This window comes from Watersipora subatra, chromosome 10 (assembly GCF_963576615.1).
Source record: "Watersipora subatra chromosome 10, tzWatSuba1.1, whole genome shotgun sequence".
NCBI classification, from domain to species: domain Eukaryota; kingdom Metazoa; phylum Bryozoa; class Gymnolaemata; order Cheilostomatida; family Watersiporidae; genus Watersipora; species Watersipora subatra.
Genome location: NC_088717.1, coordinates 38,904,784 through 38,928,597, shown reverse-complemented (window position 1 = coordinate 38,928,597; position 23,814 = coordinate 38,904,784). Strand labels below are relative to the sequence as shown.

The 23,814-nt window shown below is 36.2% G+C and overlaps 1 protein-coding gene across 1 annotated transcript in view; it reads right to left on the bottom strand.

Annotated features, from left to right (window-relative positions):
* The window catches only part of LOC137407055 (kielin/chordin-like protein), a 39,185-nt gene that overhangs the window by 14,360 nt on the left and 1,011 nt on the right, over positions 1 to 23,814 (bottom strand). The window contains exons 2-17 of the mRNA XM_068093661.1: positions 23,612 to 23,779; positions 22,693 to 22,937; positions 20,502 to 20,595; positions 19,267 to 19,440; positions 17,876 to 18,064; positions 17,143 to 17,319; positions 14,995 to 15,149; positions 13,296 to 13,436; positions 11,224 to 11,373; positions 10,799 to 10,978; positions 10,105 to 10,284; positions 8,033 to 8,172; positions 7,059 to 7,180; positions 4,795 to 5,052; positions 3,251 to 3,460; positions 648 to 816 (exon numbers count right to left, since the gene is read on the bottom strand). Of these exons, the coding sequence (XP_067949762.1) occupies positions 648 to 816; positions 3,251 to 3,460; positions 4,795 to 5,052; positions 7,059 to 7,180; positions 8,033 to 8,172; positions 10,105 to 10,284; positions 10,799 to 10,978; positions 11,224 to 11,373; positions 13,296 to 13,436; positions 14,995 to 15,149; positions 17,143 to 17,319; positions 17,876 to 18,064; positions 19,267 to 19,440; positions 20,502 to 20,595; positions 22,693 to 22,937; positions 23,612 to 23,779 (2,752 nt within the window). The remainder of the gene's footprint in view (positions 1 to 647; positions 817 to 3,250; positions 3,461 to 4,794; positions 5,053 to 7,058; positions 7,181 to 8,032; positions 8,173 to 10,104; positions 10,285 to 10,798; positions 10,979 to 11,223; positions 11,374 to 13,295; positions 13,437 to 14,994; positions 15,150 to 17,142; positions 17,320 to 17,875; positions 18,065 to 19,266; positions 19,441 to 20,501; positions 20,596 to 22,692; positions 22,938 to 23,611; positions 23,780 to 23,814) is intronic.

Sequence of the window (23,814 nt, the reverse complement as noted above, 5' to 3'; positions counted from 1 at the left end):
ATATCCCTTTATTCTAAGCCATAGAGACCACCATCAGCTTTTAGTAGCTCTTAGGCGTCATTATTAACATCAGTGGAAAAATATTCTTGTTAACGACTTTTATAAAGGTCAAGTTTTACCAAACATCCACTTGGCCATGTTCCATCGAAAGCGTGGAAACCTCCGGATAAACTTAAAATAGAATCGGCAAAATTGATCTTTGTTAAAACGCTGAAAAGAAAAAGATATCTTTTTTCTGAGCGTTTTAACTGCGGCCAAGTTTTGCCTATTTAAATCTAAAAAACGTCCCTGCAGTCACATCACCTAAAACAAAACAAATTTCAACAAATAGAAAAATGTTGATACTTTCCGATAAAATTTTTTAAAACTTCACATGAGAGGCCCGGCTGAGGCCCTACATGAGAGAAACCTGTTGGGGAGCTTACACCGCCCCCTCCACAACCCCAGGTGCTCATAACTAGTCGTCTAACATTAGCCGCCCCAACTTGCAACCAGTGAATACAGGCCTGGTCATGTCTCGGAAGAGATATGTTAGCAGCATGTGACGATCACATAATAAAACTTTATAGTAGTGGTTTTTATTTGCTGTTATGGAAGTATAGTAAACATATAGTTCAGTACGGTAACTAATGTAAATACAACTGCACCTGAGGGTGGTGTTAGCGTAGGCGCATGCATCGCAGCTAGGACAGCAAGCATCAGTTCTCGGATGAGTGCAAGCCGGAATGGGACAGTCTTGTATAGGTCCACAGGCTAAAGAGCCTTCTTCACATGTGCATTCAGAACAATCAGTATGATCATAGAAAGTTTGACCATCTACAGGAGAACAGACCAGCTCGATAGCAGCAAAATACTGTATAACAAAATTTATCTTTATGCCAAAAAATTCTAAAATACTGCCTAACATCTGCTTTTAACTTCAATTCACTCCAAAATGCGGTTTAAAAAAGATTTTTTAGAATTCCGAAATGATGTACCCCCTTAGAAATACTGTAAATAATTTTTAACAGGCTCAAGACTAAAAAATGTTTTGAAGCATTTTCACATTATGTTAGACTATAGATGAAAGAAAGTAATCTATATATAGTACAGGATTCCTCACTAATACTCTATTAGTGGAGTAGGCTGGCCTTGAGAATGTACTGCTGTACCTCTAGTAACTACATGTAGTACCTCCGCCTAACTTCCTCAAATTTTTTGTTTTAAAATACTCAGTATAAAAATAGCTTGTTTGTTTTAGTCTAATTGTAAATTGAAATAAAATAGTACACTACTGCCTTGCACAAAACGCAAAATTTCATCGGCATTCAACTACAAAAGACGTCTGCATAAAACAGTTGAATACTACAGGCAATGTAATGAAAAAGTGTCAGCTGGCAGCAGGCAGCATCATTGGATCGCCTCGACACATTCAGGGGGTCAGGGGGTTTGCTTTCCTATTTTTGGTTTGAACTCCTGTTTGAACAGCATACTACTAGGAGTAGCCAGAAACATGCACAAGCAGTTTCAAATAGTTTCGGTGTACAACTGCTAACTTGGGATGTCATAACCTCTCATGCCCATTTGAGGTGAGGTTGACAAAATTGGCTGTGACTGACTCAAAAATGGCATAAATACTGGCTGTGACACGATTGACATATATGACCTGCCTCAACAAATTTTACCATGATGAAGCAGTCACATATTTCTGTTATTTGCCCATCACGTACCGTATTTTCCACAAATTAAAATCATGTATACATTTTTCTAGTTCAGTAATTGGCGTTGCTAAAATACAAGCGGAGTGAAACAGCATAACTCAGTCCAAAGAGTCGGTACAAAAAACTTTATAGAAAAAATAATTAAAAACTTATTTTTGCAAATCAACATTCGTATTCTTCTCTTTGTCTTATTAATAATTTTTTTGTTAGTAGAGAGTTTAATCAATGTATACAATTTGGTTAATTGGAAAGTATCCTTGTGGCAGAGTGATTGCTAGGCCTGCTCATACACATTCAGTCTCTAGAGATGTCATCACAGTTTGCTTTAGTAAGTGTGACCTCCAGGTGACCTCCAGGTAACCTCCAGGTGTCTCTAGCAATGTTGTCAAAGAATCATTCAACACCTTATTTCCAATGTTATCCACTATGCATTTCACTCGACACCCTCAGTTTACCCGACTAATCGCAGTAAGTATACAGTGGAACGTCTGCTCTAAAAGAATACGTATTTTTATACGCTTACTCTACAAAATTTTCAAGGTATGAAATTACTTTTGGTAAAAACGTCGCTTCGATTTATGAAATGTAAATCTAGATACGAAAGGCTGTCTCACTTAGTTTCATCGGTTAGCGTAAGTCAGTAATGGCAAATGTTTTAACGGTTTTGCTGGATAATTTGGACTTATCATATATCACATACAGCGTAGGACAACTTTCGTGTCTAGTAATTGAAGTTCTGTGTTTTCTAAATGATGGCAGTTTTTCAGTGCGTGCTTGTGTAAATAAATCTTTCTACTTCTGTGCTTAAAAAAGTTTATTTTGAGCAAAACAAAAATCAAGATAACAATGCAGCACAAGCTCTTCTAACTGCTCTGCTCCCATTTCTCGCTGTTTTCGCTTCCTCGTCGAGACGGCCAAAGCCGAAAGTAAATAAATTATTAGTTTTTATTTGTTATTTCGCTGTTCTTTCTTCATTCCATGTGTAATTTTTGTTTATTATGTAGTAATCTAATTCAAACATGTATTTGTTACAAGTTTCAACAACTAGATGTATTTATATTTAAACCAATATTATACCCAAATTTTGTGGGAGCTTGGGAATTAGGGCATCTACAGTATATAATAAAATTGGTTTCTACTCACAAAACTTTCTACTTAAAACAACTTCCATAACAAATTAATGTCGTTAGTATAGGATCTACTGTGTTTTCTGTAAGTAGCTGTTTCTACCTATTCAAAATGACTAATATACTGCCCAATCAATTTGAATATTTTCAGTGTGCTTGATGGCTACTGTCTGTAAGAATAAATTTAGTTGTTTCAAATATGATAAAGGGTATCTGATCAGGCACTGTAAAAGAGGAGATATGATTTATTAAAACGATAAAATCCTAAAACTTAGCAAAGCAAAAAAGATTGCCCATGCTAAAATTAAACAATTGAAAAGTACGATCGCCGTGTTACAGTAGATTTAGTTGGTACACGATGCACAGGAAAAGATCTACAGGAAACTACGACTTCTATAAACTTTAGCTGACCCCAAAACCAACCTGCAATCATCCACAGGTCCCCGGCCCTTCTACCAATAGCATCTGAAGCTACTGGTGTACTTTCTGCAAATGGGGATGTAAAGATTCTTCTGCCAGTGGATGCGGGCACTGGGCAGCTAGTGCATACATCACAGCATTCTCCAGGTGAGCGGTAGGTCTCGAGGCAGTCTACTGGAAGACTACACGTTTCCTCCTCACACACCACACTTCCTGAAAATAGAAAACTGCAATCAACGCATCGTCACAGATAAGCCGTTATACAGGAAGTTGTAAACAAATCTGTTGTATTTCCCGGTAGATGAACCATACAAATGAAGAAAATGGTTAGAGAATAAATAAGAGACATCTATAGAGTACTTACGACACAAATAAACTCAAAGCCACAGAAAGAAATTGTGGTAGTAAAAAACACGGGAGCAGCTCTAGCTTTTATTGAGAATCATTTCTTTTTTTACTAACTCGTCTCAAGCAGACAACTCGTCTCAAACAGACAACTCGTCTCAAACAGACAACTCGTCTCAAGCAGACAACTCGTCTCAAACAGACAACTCGTCTCAAACAGATAACTCGTCTCCAACAAACAACTCGTCTCAAACAGACAACTCGTCTCAAGCAGACAACTCGTCTCAAACAGACAACTCGTCTCAAACAGACAACTCGTCTCAAACAAACAACTCGTCTCAAACAGACAACTCGTCTCCAACAAACAACTCGTCTCAAACAGACAACTCGTCTCAAACAGACAACTCGTCTCAAATGTTCAACAGTTGATGTAAAGACATTAGTGGAATAATAACAATTGTGGTGAAGTAAAAAAAGTAGTAGCCGTAATAGTAGTAGTAGCCGTAATAGTAGTAGTAGCAGTAATAGTAGTAGTAGCCGTAATAGTAGTAGTAGCCGTAATAGTAGTAGTAGCCGTAATAGTAGTAGTAGCCGTAATAGTAGTAGTAGCCGTAATAGTAGTAGTAGCCGTAATAGTAATCGTAATAGTAGTAGTAGCCGTAATAGTAGTAGTGATAGTAGTAGTAATAATAGTAGTAGCCGTAATAGTAGTCGTAATAGTAGTAGTAGCCGTAATAGTAGTAGTGATAGTAGTAGTAATAATAGTAGTAGTAATAGTAGTAGTAATAGTAGTAGTAGTAATATTAGTAGTAGTAGTAATAGTAGTAGTAGTGGTAGTAATATTAGTAGTAGTAGTAGTAGTAATAGTAGTAGTAATAGTAGCTTGCACTAATAGTATTAATAGTAAAATTAGATACATGTAGGCAGTAAACAGGGTTTGTGTGCAATTCAGAAACATTTTCGGTGAATATAGAACTAAGGGACTAACTATAGCCTAAGATTGTTTCCAAGGATGCCTTCTTGCGCTACTTTATAGTACAAGTAAAAACTCACAAAACATCTTTAAGTTCCCTCAGTTTAAAATTTCTTCCTTGCCTGTGTTGAATCAGGTAAAATAAGTTGAAAAATTCTCCAACTCATACAAAGGAAACAATAATTAATAACCAACTACCGCAAATATTAAAGTAATGCTTATCACCTACCATTCACACAGGTACACTCCTCACAGGGTTTCCCAACAGTTCTGAAGGTCTCATCTTGAGTGTAGACCACACCTTCGTAATTACACCCACTCGTGCACGTCTCACAGCAACTCTCTATTGTAGGGAAGTTACAATCAACTGGAGGACAAGTCAGCTGGCTGCAGCTCACTGTGCCATTTGTACATGAGCAGGTCTTACATGTGTCCAAATCAGTAGCACTCGATCCAGAGAACAAGATCTCTCCGTTGTATAGACAGTCTGAAACAATACAAGGTCAAAGGTGGTTGATAAGAGAATAAAACACTGAAGCTTGTGAAACGCAACCTGCGAGAATTTAAGCTAACCGAAATATATTTTTATTTATTTTAGTTCTATGTCAATGTTGTATATTGATGGAATGACAGCAGTCATAACATAGTCAGCCATAGCTCTTGGTTCTTTTTAATCATTTCATTAATCAACCACTGTTTTTATTGGATAAATCACATCCTGTCTCTACCTCAGTTAATCATTGTATCTTCGAGTACATTTTTATTTTGTATGTACAAAGTCTTCATTCAAATCATTCCTTGATATCAGTTCTACTCGGTAAAATTTTTAGTCTTTAAAAACCCCAATTATTGTTTGTAATTAATTGTAATTTTGAAATCTCAATAATTAGAATAATTTTTTTTAATCTCAGTTACAATAAAATATGATTCTGTAATGATACAAATAATTCGAACTGAGAAAACAAAATAAATACCCTGAACATGTTGAATTAATAATAACAATTCTTGCATAGAAGTGTGTGTGTATAAAAAAGGTTACTGTTCCACCAGAAGCTATCCATCAAAACTTTAAATACGACGATATTGGTACCTCTCGATACTGGTACAGATGTAAAAATGTGATATCATACTGTCGTTGTTTGACCGAACGGAAAGAGAATGTCGAGGCTCTTCCTCCGGAGATGATATAATCGTCCGTGTGAGAAGAATTGGCCTTGACACCAGATATAGTAATTGAACCTTACGGAAAAAATTTCCTACCAGGGACTTTGTAACGCATGGGTGCAGTGCTAAAATAATTAGCCTGGTATACAGTATATGATAAGATCTTTGATCAACATGCCGTTGTAGCACAGTAGTAGAGCACCTGGATAAGAACCTTGCGGATGCATTCGTTGTGAGTTCAAATCCATCATAATGCAGAATTTCAGTTCCAAGATTTTAAGAGTTACTGCTGGAACTATGAAACTATGATATAATTTAGGATGAGGCCTGTACCGAATGAAGTATAATCTATATATATATATATATATATATATATATATATATATATATATATATATAGATTATACTTCATTCAGTACAGGCCTCATCCTAAATTATATCATAGTTTCATGACAGAGTCATTCAACTCCACAAATAATTATATTTCTCTAGGAGATAATCGCAAGCTATAAGTACATACTTCAAACACCAACTCACCTGAAAATGCAATTCTACGTATTTTGCCATTCTACTTACACTCTAGACACTTGCAGATCTGACTGATATACTTTTTAAGAAACAACCAGACTTATTCCATACTTCAAAGATATTTTAATGCCATTTTTTCCCTCTTTTTAATGTTTCTTTTAATCTAGGCATATATCTGTATTGCAAGGGACTTAACCCCAATTACAGTCCATGCATATATATTGTTGTTCCTATCAGATTTATGCATACTGTAAAACCTCTATTCGAATGCCATGGCGCTTTATTTTTCAACTCTTCTACAGTGGCGTGCAATTACAGTTTTTATGGTATTATTTGATCAGAAGAAGAAAGCGTAATCTAAATATTTTCAATATATTTGAACTTAAAGAAATTGATTCAGAAGTTAGGAGTGTGAGCATGCTGTAACACACAGAAGTTCCTTTTAAGCATGTAGTGGGGTTGATACCAGAAAAACTCACATAGAACTGAGTCTACACTAGATGATAACCCGCTAACATTTTTACTCAAATTCACTGCCACCCAATCAGTAATGTAACAGATCACTGTGGCTGATAAAACAAACAGTATGCTTTACACATGTTTTATTTCCCTTCGTGTTTATTGGTTATAAGGTCGGGTTGTTACACAAATCAATCTTCGACTGATTTTAAAAATTATAGTTATAAATTTTACTAAAGCTTAGTGCATGTTAAAAAATACAGATGTACTTGTATGTAAAAAATATAAATGTTTTTTAAATATTAATGCATTTTGCCATCTTCTGATTGAAATAACTCTCACCTGTACATATAGGGCAGCACTCTCCCATCACTGGATTAGGACAACCAATTGCAGGGCAGACACGAGCTGAGCAGATAACTTTGCCAGTTTGACATTTGCACACTTTGCAGCCAACGTCCACACTGCAATACACATTCAATAAGGCATTCAGCAACTAGTACAACATAATTTAGCGGAGAGCAAGTTAACTGAACACTCTTTTATGTCACGAAAAAGAAATAAAAACGCAATAGAAAATATTGAACTGTATATTATTTTGTTAATACAACTTGTAGGATTATGACTTGAGTGCACTGACTAGGTTTAATAGGCAGACAGTAAGCTACTGTATATACTTGCATTGTAGCTAGCTTTAAAACAAAAAACATTATATTATCGTTACATGACATTCTCTTCGATTCTAAAATATCACTACTATTCTAATCTTTACTATAATAAGAGCCGTGTCTGCTTATTCATTTGAAGCCATGAGTGTAAGTTGAAAAAAGATTGCATCATCTGAGATTACAACTCATGACATTCAGCTCTGAATTCCAACACACTACCACCTGCATCAATCAACTACCCACTAGCACTTCACAATAATTATACGTCTTGTCATTAAACCTGATGATCTCGCATGGCACACTAAACTGCCAGGGTACTGGTCAACCATAAAATGCAGCCTGGAATCGAATAAAGTTTATTATGGTCACTTATAACATAAATTCTATTATTCATTATATTGCATCTAAAGCAAATGCGGTATACCCTTTACCAATTAGACGCACTATGTTTTTTCTATGAACATCATCATTACATGTTTCATTTTCAAGTTGATTACACTCTGATTAGTTGAACATTCACAGGCTAGACATACAGCGTGGTATTTATGGAATTGGCTTGTATGTAATATTTTACAAAAGCTTTTACTTTGGGCAATTTATAAAAGGCTGGCCTATATGCGAGTTATTACAGTATATAAATGCAATCACCTTTCTCCATCCACTAATTTTGTGCCTTGATAATCACATTGCCTGGTTACACAAATAGGACAACACTTGTCTGGTAACAGGACTGGATCCTCACAGAAAATGGCGGGGCACTTTCTTCGACTGCAACTGATTGCACCATCCTACAAAGAGACGTGTTGAAAACAGGCAATGATAAGACATGGTGAAGACCATTAGTACAAACAATCCTTAGCTCCATTTCAACAAGTATTACCTTTAGCCCTCCTGAATTGCAATTAAAGAAACCAACAAAATGTGTAAAGGTCTGTAAATGTGTTTTTAAGCTTCAAACGAAAGGCACAGGTTAAGAACAATGCAAATAAAAACATTCTATTAACCGGAAGGACAATTCCACTAACTCAAGTTTCATCATTAAGGAATGGTATGAATGGTATGACTTGTAATATGTAATATGCTAATGCAAAAATTAAAGTCTTCAACATGATACACTTGGCAATAGCCTTTTAAGAAAATGGAAGACACGTTTTGATAAATACGTTACAAATACATCATACACAAGCTTACATGACACTTCCTGCACCTGCGTTACAAGTTACAAAATTCAGCGTAAACTATGTCCAGAATAGTTGTATTTATCTTTCCACACAAACTTTCTGTTACTACGACCATCAATTCACTATACCGACTCTTCCATAATAGTATTAGATTATCACTTTCAAAAAACTTTTGTTCAACTTCTATATACATCGATATAAATTTCAAAATTTGTGTCTGTGTAATTCGGGTTGTCCAGCTATAGCTAATAAACTCACGAAGATTGCAACCGCACGTTAGTAAATCAATTCTTTAACCACAAGTCTACGGAGGCTCTTACAATTCCATCGCTCTTATTATATACGTACTCTGTATCCTTATTGCAACTGCACACACTAAATATGCACTTTTTATTATTAATTAATATATCTTTTACTTTTGTTATTTATTGAAAGTTTTTAGAAAGGTAATTTTTTGCTACCATTACCTTTTTTTATAGTAATTTTCAAATGTGCTGTTACAATCCCATTTCCGGTTTTTCCTAACGTTTCATTACTAAATCTGTAGGCTAAAGGCTAAATTCATTCCGCGTGGACAGTTGTATTATCGAGTAAGAATAGCCTGTACATTCTCTCTCCATCTGGTCAGAAAAAGTACCAGACAAAGACAGTCCGCTATCTCATTTTTACATTTATAGCCGTATCAAGAGGTGCCAGTATCATCATATTCAAAGTTTTGATGGATAGCTTCTGCTGCAACAAACCTTTTTTATGCACACACTTCTATGTACTCATTGTTATTATTCATTCAACATATTCAATATTTTTATTTTGTTTTCTCAGTTTGTATTATTTGTATCATTGCCAAATCATATTTTATTGTAATTCTAGCAAAAGAACTTTTTGTAGCCTTTACTTGCTAATTATTTTACATTTACATTTAAACACTTTTACAGTTGTTTAATTTTTTTCTTAATTTATTTGACCTGCATAAAACATTTTTCTCGTGATACGAAATTTGAAAAGTTACTGTTGTTTGACAAAGTTTAAAAATCTTTATCGTTGCTCTATTTTTTCTCCTAATTTATCTAAACTGCAAAAAACACTTTTATCGTGATATGAAGTTTGGAAATTAGAATGGTAACTGTTGTTATATGTTAAATAGAAATAACGTTTCTGTGCAAAGGCTTCTATATTACCCTGGCACCACCGGGCATTCACTAGCGCTCAATAATTCATGATTTGTGTTCTCATTTTTGTTTTGCCACGTAACGAAAAACATTGTTTTGCTGCTGATTTCTAATGCAAATAAAAAGCTATACATGTACATACAGTACATGACAAAGCAAAATGCATAAAGTTAAGATTTGTCTTTTCCTCCATTCCTAACAAGAGTAGACAACTAGTTATATCATATTTTTATGTAACTGAATTATCGGAACACTTGCACAAACCAAACTTTTAATAATTGTTTAGATGGACAATTTAGTGAGCAGATTTACAAATTATTTCCCATTGCGCCTTTTTAAGCACCTGCTACCCAATGCCACACATGCTTACAATGCAACTACATTCTGAGCACTTGTCATCAGAGGAGTCGAAGGCGTCTCCGTTGTCATACACAAGTCCAGACGATGTTAAGCATTCTCCACACGTCGGGCAGCACTGGCCTGCCATATATACGGGGCTATTGCATGACAACTCTGCACAGGTTGTCGAGATACAATCTAGCTCTCCTTCCTGTTAAACAATGTTACACAAATTACTTCCATATGATGACATTTCATAAGTTGTTTGAGCAAATCTTCCATTAGAAAAATTACAAAAAATATTATATCAAGTCGGAAAATGCATGGCTAGTAAAGATAATGCTTATTAACAAGTTATGTTTTTGATTCTCATATGATACATTTCAAATGTTACAATAGAAGTCTGGAACTGCAACTTTTGGAACTTGATTCACTGAGACTTCCAGAATGTTCTTTACGAAAAAATCTATGAAAACACCAATTGGAAATGTTGAGCTAATGGAAGTGAATCTTTAACTTTTATGGATAGTACAGTAGCCATACAACTTATGAGGCTGTACAGTGCTACATCAAACATATTCATTGTACGAAAAATAATATGCTTCATTTCAGCGAGAGTTTATATGCTCATACATTCTCAGAAACTTGAAGTTCATACATCTCGGACAAACTGATATATAAGACTGCAAAACTAACGAAGGACAAAACTATGCACATGGTCTGACCTGGCACTCGCAGGTGACACAAGGGTCAGCGTCTGACACGAAACTCTCTCCACTGCGGTAAATAGCTCCATTTTCTGCTCTGCAGTCGGTACAGATAGGACAGCACTCCCCTTGCGGTGTTACAGAGTTGTTGCACCACAACGGAGGGCATGCTACTCGGCTGCAGCGTATTTCCTGATTCTATAACAGCGTGTTAATACTATAACAGGATCTAATGTCATATCAATACCATATCAACACTGCATCAATACCAAAGCGATACCATACCAATACCACATCAATATCATAGTGATACCACATCAATATCATACCAATGCCATACCCATACCACAACAACACCACAACAATACCATAAGTTTTCTTTACAACTTTATAATTCCGTCATCAGTGCTTGCAATCAGGTGAACGACACCTTACTGACTTACCAAACAGTTGCAAGTGGAACAGCGATCTGTATTGGATACAAAATCGGTCCCGTTGATCACAAGGCTATTGCTGTCAGAAACACAGTCCATACAAACAGGGCAGCAGTCCCCTGTCTCTGTGACAAGCGTCTCGCAGTCATCCCTTACTGCCTATGAATACAAGATGGACCTATGAATCGCAAATGTTGAAGAAATATTGAAGCCGATGTCGGGGTATCTAACAGATGGCAAGCAGATACAACAGTAGATTCAACATGTATGACCATTAAAATCTGTTTTATTTATGCAACCTATAAGCTTGAAAAGTGAACTCCTGTACTAACCAAAGCATTGCAATCCACTGACAAGAAAGGGCGCAGTTTGATAGCAGCTAAAGCTCATCCATTGGTTACTTGCTTCTACAGATTGCTTTGCTGCCTGAATTACTTAAGATTACAAAACACTTTTGTCTGTTGATGTTGAAGCAGTTGCTATTACCGTTTAGAGCAAAGGAACGGGAAATTGCATTTAATGAATTATAGTGCTAATGGAACAGTTATTCCACAACTGGCAAGGTGATTGATTGAAGCAGGTGTTAGAACATCCTTCTACAATGCCTAATGTTGTGAGTTCTAATCCCCTTGAAAACTATTATTTTTCCAAGTTTCAACGGTGGCTTCAGACAGTTGGATGGACACGGCTCTTACTGTAGTAAGGATTAGGTTGAGCAACGCAATGAATTAAATATTTTGATTTAGGACTATTTTGGATTTTACTCAAGCTGGCTCTTAATCTACACTCTACAACTAATCTAGTGTATGTAAAAGGTATGTAAGGTAGGGGACGGTGGGCAATACTCCAAACTTTTTACACTTTTCACAATCAGGTCTTCTTCCCATTAATCCCCAATACAAAAGGGATTGCTGTGCACAGCAGAAAAAAAAACAGACCTGTAGACGAACTTTCTTATCACACGTAGCCTATTATAATCTATATATATCAATCTCCAAGTAGGTCTGTCGTCGATAGTCTGTCATCATCTGTTGTCCTCTATTTGGATGTCTGCCTGTCCAGCTATAGCTATTAAAATCTTGGAATTAAAAGCTCACTGCGTGCTGGATTTGAACTCACAAAGATTGCAACCACAAGTTGTAAAAACCTTACAGTCTTTAGCATTGCAGCGCTCTTATCATATACTGCATACACCCTTTTCTCGATTGCACACGCAAAATGACGTATTCATTGATACTCTATTAACTTTATAAAACACGATGCTTTTTAGTGTTTTTGTGTAATTTTTTTTCCATTTTTTTGTAAAGATCCATTGCTAAATCGCAGTCAAGGCCAATACTTATCAAGCGGACAGTTGTTTTACCTCAAGTAAGAATAGCCTCTACATTCTCTATCCGTTCGGTTTGACAAAGACAGTCCGATATCTCATTTTTTACATTTGTACCAGTATCGAGAGGTACCAGTATTATCGCATTTAAAGTTTTGATATAAAGCTTCTGCTGGAACAGTAAGTTTTTTTATACACACACACTATGCACGAATTTTTATTATTAATTCAGCATACTCAGGATTTTTATTTTGTTTTCTCAGTTTGTATTAATTGTATCATTACCAAGTCATCTCTTATTGTAATCGTAACGAGACCGACTTAATTTAGCTATTACTTGCTGATTATTTCACTTTTATATTTAAACACTTTTATAGTTGTTTTATTTTGTTTCTTAATTTATTTGACCTGCACAAAACATTTTCCTCATAATATGAAAGTTTGAAAGTTACAGTTGTTTAAGAATGTCTGAAAACCTTTACAAAAGTTTTATTTTTTCTCTCAAGTTATTTACACTGCACAAAACACTCTTCTTATGATATGACGTTTGAAAGTTAGAATGCTAACTGTTGTTACATATTAAATAAAAATAAAAGTTCTGTGTAAAGGCTAATTACCCGGGCAATGCCAGGCATTTAACTAGTAATATTATATATTAACAACGCTGTCAGCAAGACATAAAAACAGCACTTCAAAGTGGCGCAATACGAACTCAAGCCTAAGAATATTGCACCTTAGCCTGAGGCACACTTACCGGACAAGGTTCCCTGTAGCAAGAAACCCTCTCATCTCGACATTCGCAGATCTCACAACGATCTGCCTCATTTCTCCACCTGTCACCATGTGACCTGCCATTGCTGCACTGTGGGCACTCTGGACAGCACGTGTCAGGTATCTACATACATGTAGTTACATATATGTGAATAGTTGAATACATCTATATAGTCGTAACTTCTACACTCAAGTAGTTATAAAATGATGCGCATGAACATGGAAGACTAAATAAGGATTTAAAAGATATAAGATTATATAACGTGTACATAACAATAGAAACCTACGTATGATTAGCTACAGCTATTTAAAGATATAAGATTATATAACGTGTACATAATAAAAACCTACGTATGATTAGCTACAGCTATTTAAAGATATAAGATTATATAACGTGTACATAACAATAGAAACCTACGTATGATTAGCTACAGCTATTTAAAGATATAAGATTATATAACGTGTACATAACAATAGAAACCTACGTATGATTAGCTACAGCTATTAAAAGATATAAGATTATATAACGTGTACATAACAATAGAAACCTACGTATGATTAGCTACAGCTGTTTAAAGATATAAGATTATATAACGTGTACATAACAATAGAAACCTACGTATGATTAGCTACAGCTATTTAAAGATATAAGATTATATAACGTGTACATAACAATAGAAACCTACGTATGATTAGCTACAGCTGTTTAAAGATATAAGATTATATAACGTGTACATAACAATAGAAACCTACGTATGATTAGCTACAGCTGTTTAAAGATATAAGATTATATAACGTGTACATAACAATAGAAACCTATGTATGATTAGCTACAGCTGTTTAAAGATATAAGATTATATAACGTGTACATAACAATAGAAACCTACGTATGATTAGCTACAGCTATTTAAAGCTAAGTTAAGTTGCAGAGGAAGAAATTGAATATAAAAGCTTATCCCACGACCAACCACGAGCGAAGCGAGTGTTTGGGAGCTTTATGATAAATGCATATGTGCACACAACTCCCGAAAAATTATCCGTTAACGGTCGTAACCAAACCCTTGTACCGAAATCTCTTGAACAAATTTAACCATTTTTGTGTAGAGTCGTTCAAGTATAATAATGATACAAAACACATATAAACCTATTTAAATATGTTACCAAGTCTTTGAAAAGTGTCAACAATATCCTAAAACTTAGCCATCTGATCGGATTATACATAACTAGAAAGATTAATTTGGCCTACAATTGCCATTAAAACCTGACAAGCCTTTTGAATCAAAGTTGAGACCGGCCAACAAGACACCCATAAAGCCGAGCGACAGATAGTAGAACCATAAAGCCGTGCGCATTTCACGAGAAAAACGTTCACATTTCACCAGTCTATGGCCGAAATTACCGCTGGAATATCTTTTTATGCTCTTTCTCTCGGAAGAGTATAGTTCATATTAGAAAAAATTCGTTTCCTGTTACAATGGTGAAATATTGAGAATAGTAACTTTAAGCTCTTGAGATTAGATTTTACTGAACTATACTTTTTCCTATTATTAGAGAAACTGAAAGATTTGGGAACCTTCAGTAAGAAATGAGCTGTAAAAATACTGCAATAATGTTAAACCTGTGTTAGGTTAATGGTAAAAAACAACAACTAAATCTAAATGAGGCAATTATAGAATGTGCACCTGTATAGGCTGTAGGCAGTCAATGAGAGGACACGACTCCTTGATTACAGAGCACTGAATGTTACCTCCTCTGCACACACACTCGGCGCAGCCACCAGAAGTTATCCGAGCGAATGAGGACCCATCAAGATGCACCTCCCCGTCCAACTTACAGTCTAAAATAAACAGTGGATAAGAGTGCATGATAGTTCTGATCACATTGTAAAATACGGAATAAAAATTTAGAGCGTTATGCATTTAGCAACATTAGAGAAGTGCATTTGCACAGCATGGTATTTAAGCGGCAGAGTGCGACAATACTAACATTAACTCTTTCGCTACGGCAGGCCAATTTAGTAACATGCGGGATCATTTATTGCGTACGGGACGCCACTTTAAAAGCCGCTCAATGCATCCTTAGACCTAGAACTTCGTTTTTAGAGAAAAATAAACAACACAACATTTTACTTGACTTATTATTATGCTTATTTAAAAACTGGAAATATGAAACATAAAATCATTTGCTTTAGTATTTTTTTAACAAGATGGATGCCGATCGAAACAAAAGTATACCTGGACTTTGTGAAGAAGATGTCAAAAATATTTTATCTCATTGAAACACTCCGAGTCCTCATTTAGTAGTAAAAGTAGCAATGAATCTGATGATTCAGATGTTGACAGTGATTTCATGCTGAGTAATGTTTCTAGGGAAAGTACAGTGGAAATATATCATGGCAAATTTAATTTTTTTTTATTTTGAATTTTACAATTTTTTAAATTCTATTATCAGTATTTACAGTTGTTAAAACTGGTCCATCTTTTAAGGAAACAATGAACTGATCACTTTCATTTTAATTTTGTAAAAATTAGACGAGTATTTTTGAACTACGATAAAAAAAGCAGTTTCAGAAAATAGATGTCTCAGCATAGAACATAGGAAGAGTTAAGCCGAGTTAATTCCTAGTGTTATATAGAGTTAAGCTAAGAGTTATATATATCAGCTAATACAATAAAGTATAGGCTAAAAGTCAGCATAAAGTGCTTGATACTAAAGTAGAGCTTACTGTAAATTTGGTAAGAAATTTATTAACATTTGACTAAGCATAAAAGTTACTAAAGTTTCATATTACACAAAAGGTGTGTAACGCTCATCAGATAAAATGCTTAGTGAGGACTATACACAAAATTAATTAAAATTAATACCTGAGCTTTTATTTCAGTTTACCAGCTAATGCAGAATTTTGTGTATAGTCCTCACTAAGCATTTTATCTGATGAGTGTTACAAACCTTTTGTGTAATATGAAACTTTTAGTAATTTTTATGCTTAGTCAAATTTTAATAAATTTCTTACCAAATTTATATCAGCTAATGTAATTATTAGTTATAATTGCTAAGTTGCTGACCTTGACCCTGTAGCGGATGTTACGAGTTTCATGTGGAATTTCGAACACTAATTTTAGACATATTTTTGACGCGTGCCGAATTTATTGTCTCCTTTTGACTTTTTAACTTGAGTTCTAACTTATCACTCCTAATATATCGTGCATCCCATCATGTGTTATTAATTTTCATTCAACACCATCCATTTGAGTGAAAACTAATGCTATGTTATTAATCCACACAGACTACAGCATGTTATTAATCCACACAGACTACAGCATGTTATTAATCCACACAGACTACAGCATGTTATTAATCCACACAGACTACAGCATGTTATGAAAGAAAAGTGTAAAAGTTATACTTAATGGAGATCTTTGAACGCGTGGATATTTTTACAGATCATCGGCAATGTTATTCAGTCTTCCCTGATTTATATCAGTTAACATTGAAGTTTCAACAAACTTGGCTACTGTAAATTCTGGCTAAAACCATGATAACAGACTGGCCTCAACTTAGGAGATAAAGAAATCAATATAGAGACCTATAATGACATCGTTTATCTTAAACTTGGCTCTAGTTTATTTTTGGATACTTTGAGACTACAGTTTGAAAATACATTAAGATGTACTTTAATATGGATAGCTTTATCAAAGGCAGCCAATCAAATATGTGTTTACTGATTATCCAATGGCACCACAAGGTAACAAATTCTGAACAAAAAAGCGTTTCCAAGTAACCAATCAGTGGCAGTAGACAATCCAAGTTAGCAAGGTCGATCGTTGTACCTGTACAGGGTGAGCAGCACTCGCCATCTTCATACACTCCATAAGTACAGCTGACATCACACCTCCTCCTTGTCCGACATGAGACAACTCCATTAAAGCAGATACACATCTCACAAGGTCTGCTGGCAGGTTTCCAATTATCTCCATGACCGTATTCCTTTCCCTCAAACACACAGCCTAAATAAACCAGGAATAGATCTTAAATAGTCACAGCAGAAACACAGTCCGAAAGGTGAGTCGACATAATTCAGAGCTAAATCACACACTCGCACAGTCTAGAGAGATAATAGCTTGATACATTGTACATACTGAAATCATCAACTGATGAACACAGCCATAGGCAACCATATACTGATACACAGCCGTAAGGTATCCATATACTGATACATCCAGCCCAGGTGTCCATAGAGTGATACACACATCCCAAGGCATCCATCCATACACTGATACACACATCCTAAGGCATCCATAAACGGATACACACAGTCTTAAGTGTCCATAGACTGATACACAGCCCTAAGTGTCTATAGACTGATACACACAGCCCCAGACGACTATAGACTGGCACACACAGACTAAGTGTCCATAGACTGATACACACAGCCGTAAGTGTCAATAGACTGATACAAACAGTGTTATACTCATTATAAACTGCCAAACCTATTAAAACGATTTAAGTTTTAAACATCCCATTGAAAAAGTTGAGAACTGCTTAGACGCTGACAAGACTTACTCGGGCAGAAAGAGGGACAGCAATCTCCGGGTAGTGCGATTGGTCTGCTGCAATTGAGCTCTGCAGCTGGTGGACAGTAGGAGTTGCCACACCTTACCTTGTGATCATTACAGCTGCACGTCAGACATGGATTATATGACGGAGTAAACTCGGCTCCATCATCATAATGCCGGCCAGAATATTCACAGCCTACCAAAACACACTCACACTTAAAGCTGGTTCAACTATATTGCATCACCCTTTTGGCAATTATTCGTCAACTATGTGCACCATGAACTGGTGGCACCGTCCAGCTAATGCGGATACGTCAGGAAATATTGCAGCTGTCAAACTTTTCTGATAGCTTCCCAAGCACCTACAACAGTCTGTGCAATGAGCAACACTTTGACGATTGTGATTGGCTGTCGTGGATTGCTCAATTTATATTTTTATTTTATGATTTATTATTTATGATTTTTTTTTATTTATTTATGATTTTCATTTATTTTATGATTTATTTTATGATATTATTTATTTTTATGAAAGTTGCTGCGGTACTAGCATTTCATCGTTTTCACAATCGCATTGTATAATGAAAATGCTTTGCGACGGACTATTCACTGATGTATATACAGATGGGTTTGTGATAGTCTGAATACTGTTATCACAGACAGTCCTTGAAGTATTGCGGGATTAATGCCAACATAAAGTCGATACAATGTGAACTAGCCTTTCGCTACCATGGTAACTCATCCGCAATTCGCTAATCGTCTTCGTTCAACTATAATTACTCAACCTCTACAACAGCCACATAAAATTATTGACGAAGATCACCAGCCAATTAAAGGAATCATTTGCTTGAAGGTGAAAATCCTGTAACTACAGCAGAGCGTTGTACAGAACGTCACTAAAAGAGCACAAATGGACCCAATATGGTGCTCTTATCCTTCCTCTGACATCACTCTTTTTGTACTTTGCTCCGTGATAAGCTATGTGTGCATACAGGCGCAACGTGATATTAGCTGTTCAAACTACAGCTATCCATAATTAGCTAGAAACTGGTATTCAAAATATGTTTTGCATCATAATTTGTCCTTTATTACAGTTCAATCCAGTCTCACAGAGCGGATGTGTGGAGTGAGTTCATATCCGGTGGATCTAAGGGCCTTGAATAAAATGGTTGACATCAGGTAGCCACAGAGTAGCCGTTACCAATGAAAACAAATAAAAGTGACCAATGAAAACAAGCAGATGTGACCAATGATAAGAAAGCTATTTCAATAATGTTCCCACTAAAATTCAAGAATAAAACAGAATCTGTATGATTAAAAACTAAATTTTAAAATCTAGTAAAAGTTGCCAAAGTCAGAGAGCCTTTGATCTTGGATAATAAGCTAAAGGAACTAACGTACCATCAAGACACTTGTGACAGCATTCTCCAGAAGGGGTGTAAACATTGTCACACTCTAGGGGTTCGCACTGAGGAGGAACACAGATTATGTTTCCACGGCTACATTCACATGATTGGCAGCCATCAGGAGAGAAGGTCTGCCCATCATTGTAGTATAGGCCCTGGAAGGAGCAGGCTGAAAAAATAAAACCAGCATTATATTGTAAAAAATTGTCTAAAACAGTATTGATAAAAATCAGTTTAGCAATGCAGCAGACGTAAAAATGAAACTGGAAACCTTTGCTATAATAAGAGCCAAGTCTCTTGTCTGTATGCCAGAAGCCATGATTAGAAATTGAAAAAAATTGCATCAAACGAGATTCGAACTTGCACTTTCAGTGTGGTAGATCAACACTCTGAAAACTGCACCAACAAACTGCTCATTGGCATTCTAGAATAATTGTATGTATAGTTATTACACCTGGCAATCTCTAACGGCACACATAACTGCTAGGTAATAGTAATAAATAACCGGTCAGCAAGTTCTATGTATTTTATATACAGCTGCACTTCCTGTGGAGGCAAGCACTGCTTTATTTGTTTTTAATTTTGTGTAGAGTTGAAAAGCCCAAATGAATTGGAGATTAAAGCAGTTTTGAATGGATGCAAAAAGCTTCGCAGCCGAGTCCCATCAAGTGTCAACGAGTACCACCACCAAAGACATCATATCATTGTCAGCAGTATCTTATAACATATTAGGACAAAGTCTAGTGTAATGTCTAAAAGCTGGTTCGCCGGATGTAGAGGTTAATCCCACAATGCTTTGGTGATCGTCTATAATAACAATGTTCACATTATCACAAAACTATCCGCATTTGCATCAGCGAATAGTCTGTGGTACAGTGTTCTTATTATACAATGCAGTCATGAAAGCGATGAAATATCAGTCTCGCAGCAACTGTCATGAGATAAAATATAAATCGAGCAATCCACGACGACTAATCATCATCGCCGAAGCGGTGCGCATTGCATAGGCTGTTGTGGATTCTCGGGGAACTATCGAGAAAATTTTTCAGTTGCATACTTTCTTGATGTATCCGAGTTCTCCTCGATGATGCCATTAGTCTACGGTGCACCGTAATAACTGTTGTGCAACCAGTCGACGAATAATCGTCGAGAGGACAACCCCGACATACGGCGATACAATGTGAACCAGCCTTTAGTGTAAAAAGGTTTGGCCAGCAAAGCAGTTCATACCATTGCATTGCGGGCAACAGACTCCTTGAACAGAAACTGGATTGCTACATCTTGCTGGTCCACAGTCTATTCTGTCACATCTTACATTTCCATCCTGTAATATAGAACATGCCGAGCACACCCAACTTTATACAGTATATCTACCGCAGCAGAAAAGTAGTAGTAATGATAAAAGTATGAAGTGAGATTCCAAGGCTGAGTCTATATTGTCTATATTTAAAGAGCAGGCATGAGGATATTCATCAAGCTGTCCCATCAGGATTTATGCCCACATGCCCATCATTGGCATTCTAAATAAAATCTGTATGCCCCAGTCTGGTTGAATTAGGTTCTTCTTGAAAGAGAGGAACAACTCCTAGTTCACATTTGAATAATAATTATTTGATGTTCTTGAATTCTATTTAAACACCAAGTTCTTGTATAATTCACAGGTCAATGAACTTTAGCAACTTCATCAGCAAACAATAAAAATGTACAGACTAGTCTCCTTTATTGATTATGACCGCATTAGCTTCTCATAAACTTTGATTAGATAGCGCAAATGACTCCAACATTAACTGAGTATCGATAAGACGATAATACGTTGAAGATTCAATCGAGTGACGATACTTTGACCAACGTAATGAATTTGTTTATACAAATATTGATCGATGCATGGTTAAAGCTTGACCAATTAATTGATAAGACAACAGCCTTAGTGTCAACAATTCACTCGAGGACTTCATCGATTCTGTGGGGAAAAACTGACATCGAGAGACTTAATCATTTTAATATCTCTTGCAAAATTTTAATTCTGTTTCTTTGATTAATGAGAGATTGCCAAAAATCTAGATTGATGTGATTTTGTAAACAAAATGCAGCAAAAATACATTACTGCAGTTAGTCGATGTCATGGCTATTTGACAACCAAAGTTTTGGAGCACATATATTTTAATAAAACCAACCTAAGTGTACAAGAAAGCAAGACAGAAATCAAAAATGAATAAATTTCAGTCATTTCTTGTCTGATGGCTGCCTGATTCCATTTGTTACACTCTGAATAGATTGGTTGAAAAAAAATGAAAAATAAACACGTTGTCCAAGCAAACTCGAGCATAAGTCGTGCCTTGTTCAATCAAATTCAGCATAGATGAAGCAATTTTGTTACATCTACTCAATTCTTCAAACATTAAGTTTAACTTAGGCTATCACATGGTCACTTTTTAACATAAGTCAGATTAAAGACACCGTGGGCATCAATGGAAGGTTCTTTAGCATACAGAAACTTAAAGGTTGACTTGCAACAAAATTCACATTACAGTTATTTGGTATTAAAAGATTCACCATGTCTTACTCTGCTGTTTTGTAGGGGCAAAATATGTGGAAATGTGATAACAAGCTCTCAAAATCTAAAAAACGAACAGTTAATCTGCGGCTATCACGAAAAGGCCGCAGATTGGAATCTCTTTATTTTAATGACATACTCAAACATGGTTATTGTTTTGATCAGGTGAAATTGAAGGCCAATATAAAGGTTCAATAAAAAATGTTTCGTAGCACTAGTTTATGACAAACACTTCGGGTTTTACCAAAAAGCCCGTATCAAATATGGATGCTCGCTACTTTACAGTTTTGTTTCGGCTTGGTCTAATCATCTAGTCGTAATCTGATCATGTGACCCATACTTCCTGCCAAATAGCGCGAACAATTTATGCAACATTGTTCGACTATCACACGTGACCAACAGCCTCCTGATGTTTATTAGAGGAGGATGATATGCACTCCTTCGAGATAAGGTTAAAAAATTAAATGAATTTGTACGGCAGGTTTTGAGATATCAGCGCTCAAAGTGACAGCATTACAATGATGATGAAATAGACGCGTAAGGGCAATAGACATGGTTTTATTGAATGCGTGAAGTATATTTGTGAAAATATTTCGACGATTGAGGTTGCATGAAAGTGTAAACAGAAGCACATCGTGTTCAACTACATACGTCCCAATTGAGCCGTTTTGGAAAGGGATTCCAATCTACGGCTTTTTGTGATGGCTGCGATTAACTGTTTGTTTTTGAGCTTTTGGGAGCTTGTAATCACATGTCAACATATTTTGCACCTACCACACAGCATCGTAAGATATGGTGAATCTTTTGATACCAAACAACTGCAATGTGAATTTTGTTGCAAGTCAACCTTTAAAGTTTGATACTAACCATGCATTCACAACTCGTGCACTCGTCTTCGCTCCATCTCTCCCCATTGCTTTTGCTTCCACAACTCAGGCATATTGCGCAACAAGCACCCGCTAGCGTTAATGGCTCCCGGCAGTTGGCAAGTGAAGGACATTGGCGAGTGACACATGTAACTGTTCCCTTTCGACACTGACACCTGTCACAAGGCCTAGAGATGGATGTGAACACGGTCTGATCAGCAAAGACTTTTTCTTCATAGCTACACCCTGAACCAGATGAAGCAAACCAAATAAAACCAAACCGACTATAGACTTTGGTATAAGCAGAGCATATAGAAAAAAATTAGCAGTACAACATTCTACATAACACTGATATTAAAGTTTCTACACAGTGAACCCCCGCCATACGACATTAATTAATTTTGGTGTTGGGATCGTAAGGCAAAAATGTCGTATTGAGGGGTATAGGAACCCATAATAATTATCTAATGCAAGCAATGCACAATATGTTCAATATCGTTTTACTCATGCAAGATCAGGTTTTTACGAAACACGAAATATGCTGAACTGAAAGTGAGCATCATATCTCTTTCAGGTGTTGTGGGAGGCATTTCGGCGAACAGCATATCGACATGTTTGTGACTCTGACGTAAGCAGCACAACGACTGCCAAATTTGAATTTTGAGAGACATTTTTGTTGACATCGTATGGCAAAGGAAATGCCGTAATGAGGGGCCGGAAAAACTTTGTGTTCAACATCGCACGGCAAAAAACCGCAAGACAAAGACGCCGTAACCCGGGGGTCCACTGTATCAGGAATATAATTAAAATGGGCAATTTTCCATTAGCACATTGACCATTTTTCCGCTTTCCACATTACTTATGAGTAATTGATATTCACTAGACTGACATATGTACTGTATATGATATTAAAAACAAACCGTCACACTTTGGGCAGCAGCCAGAAACATCTGGGTGGGCGCAGTCAACTCTTGAACAAGTAGAGCACTTGCTGACACCTGCCACACACTGGCATCTGTTGCATCCATCTGCCGAAAGCCAGCTTTCACCTTCCCTGTAGGCCAAACCAGATGTCAGGTCCTTACATCCTAAAATGTTACTCATCATCATTGGCAATGAACTC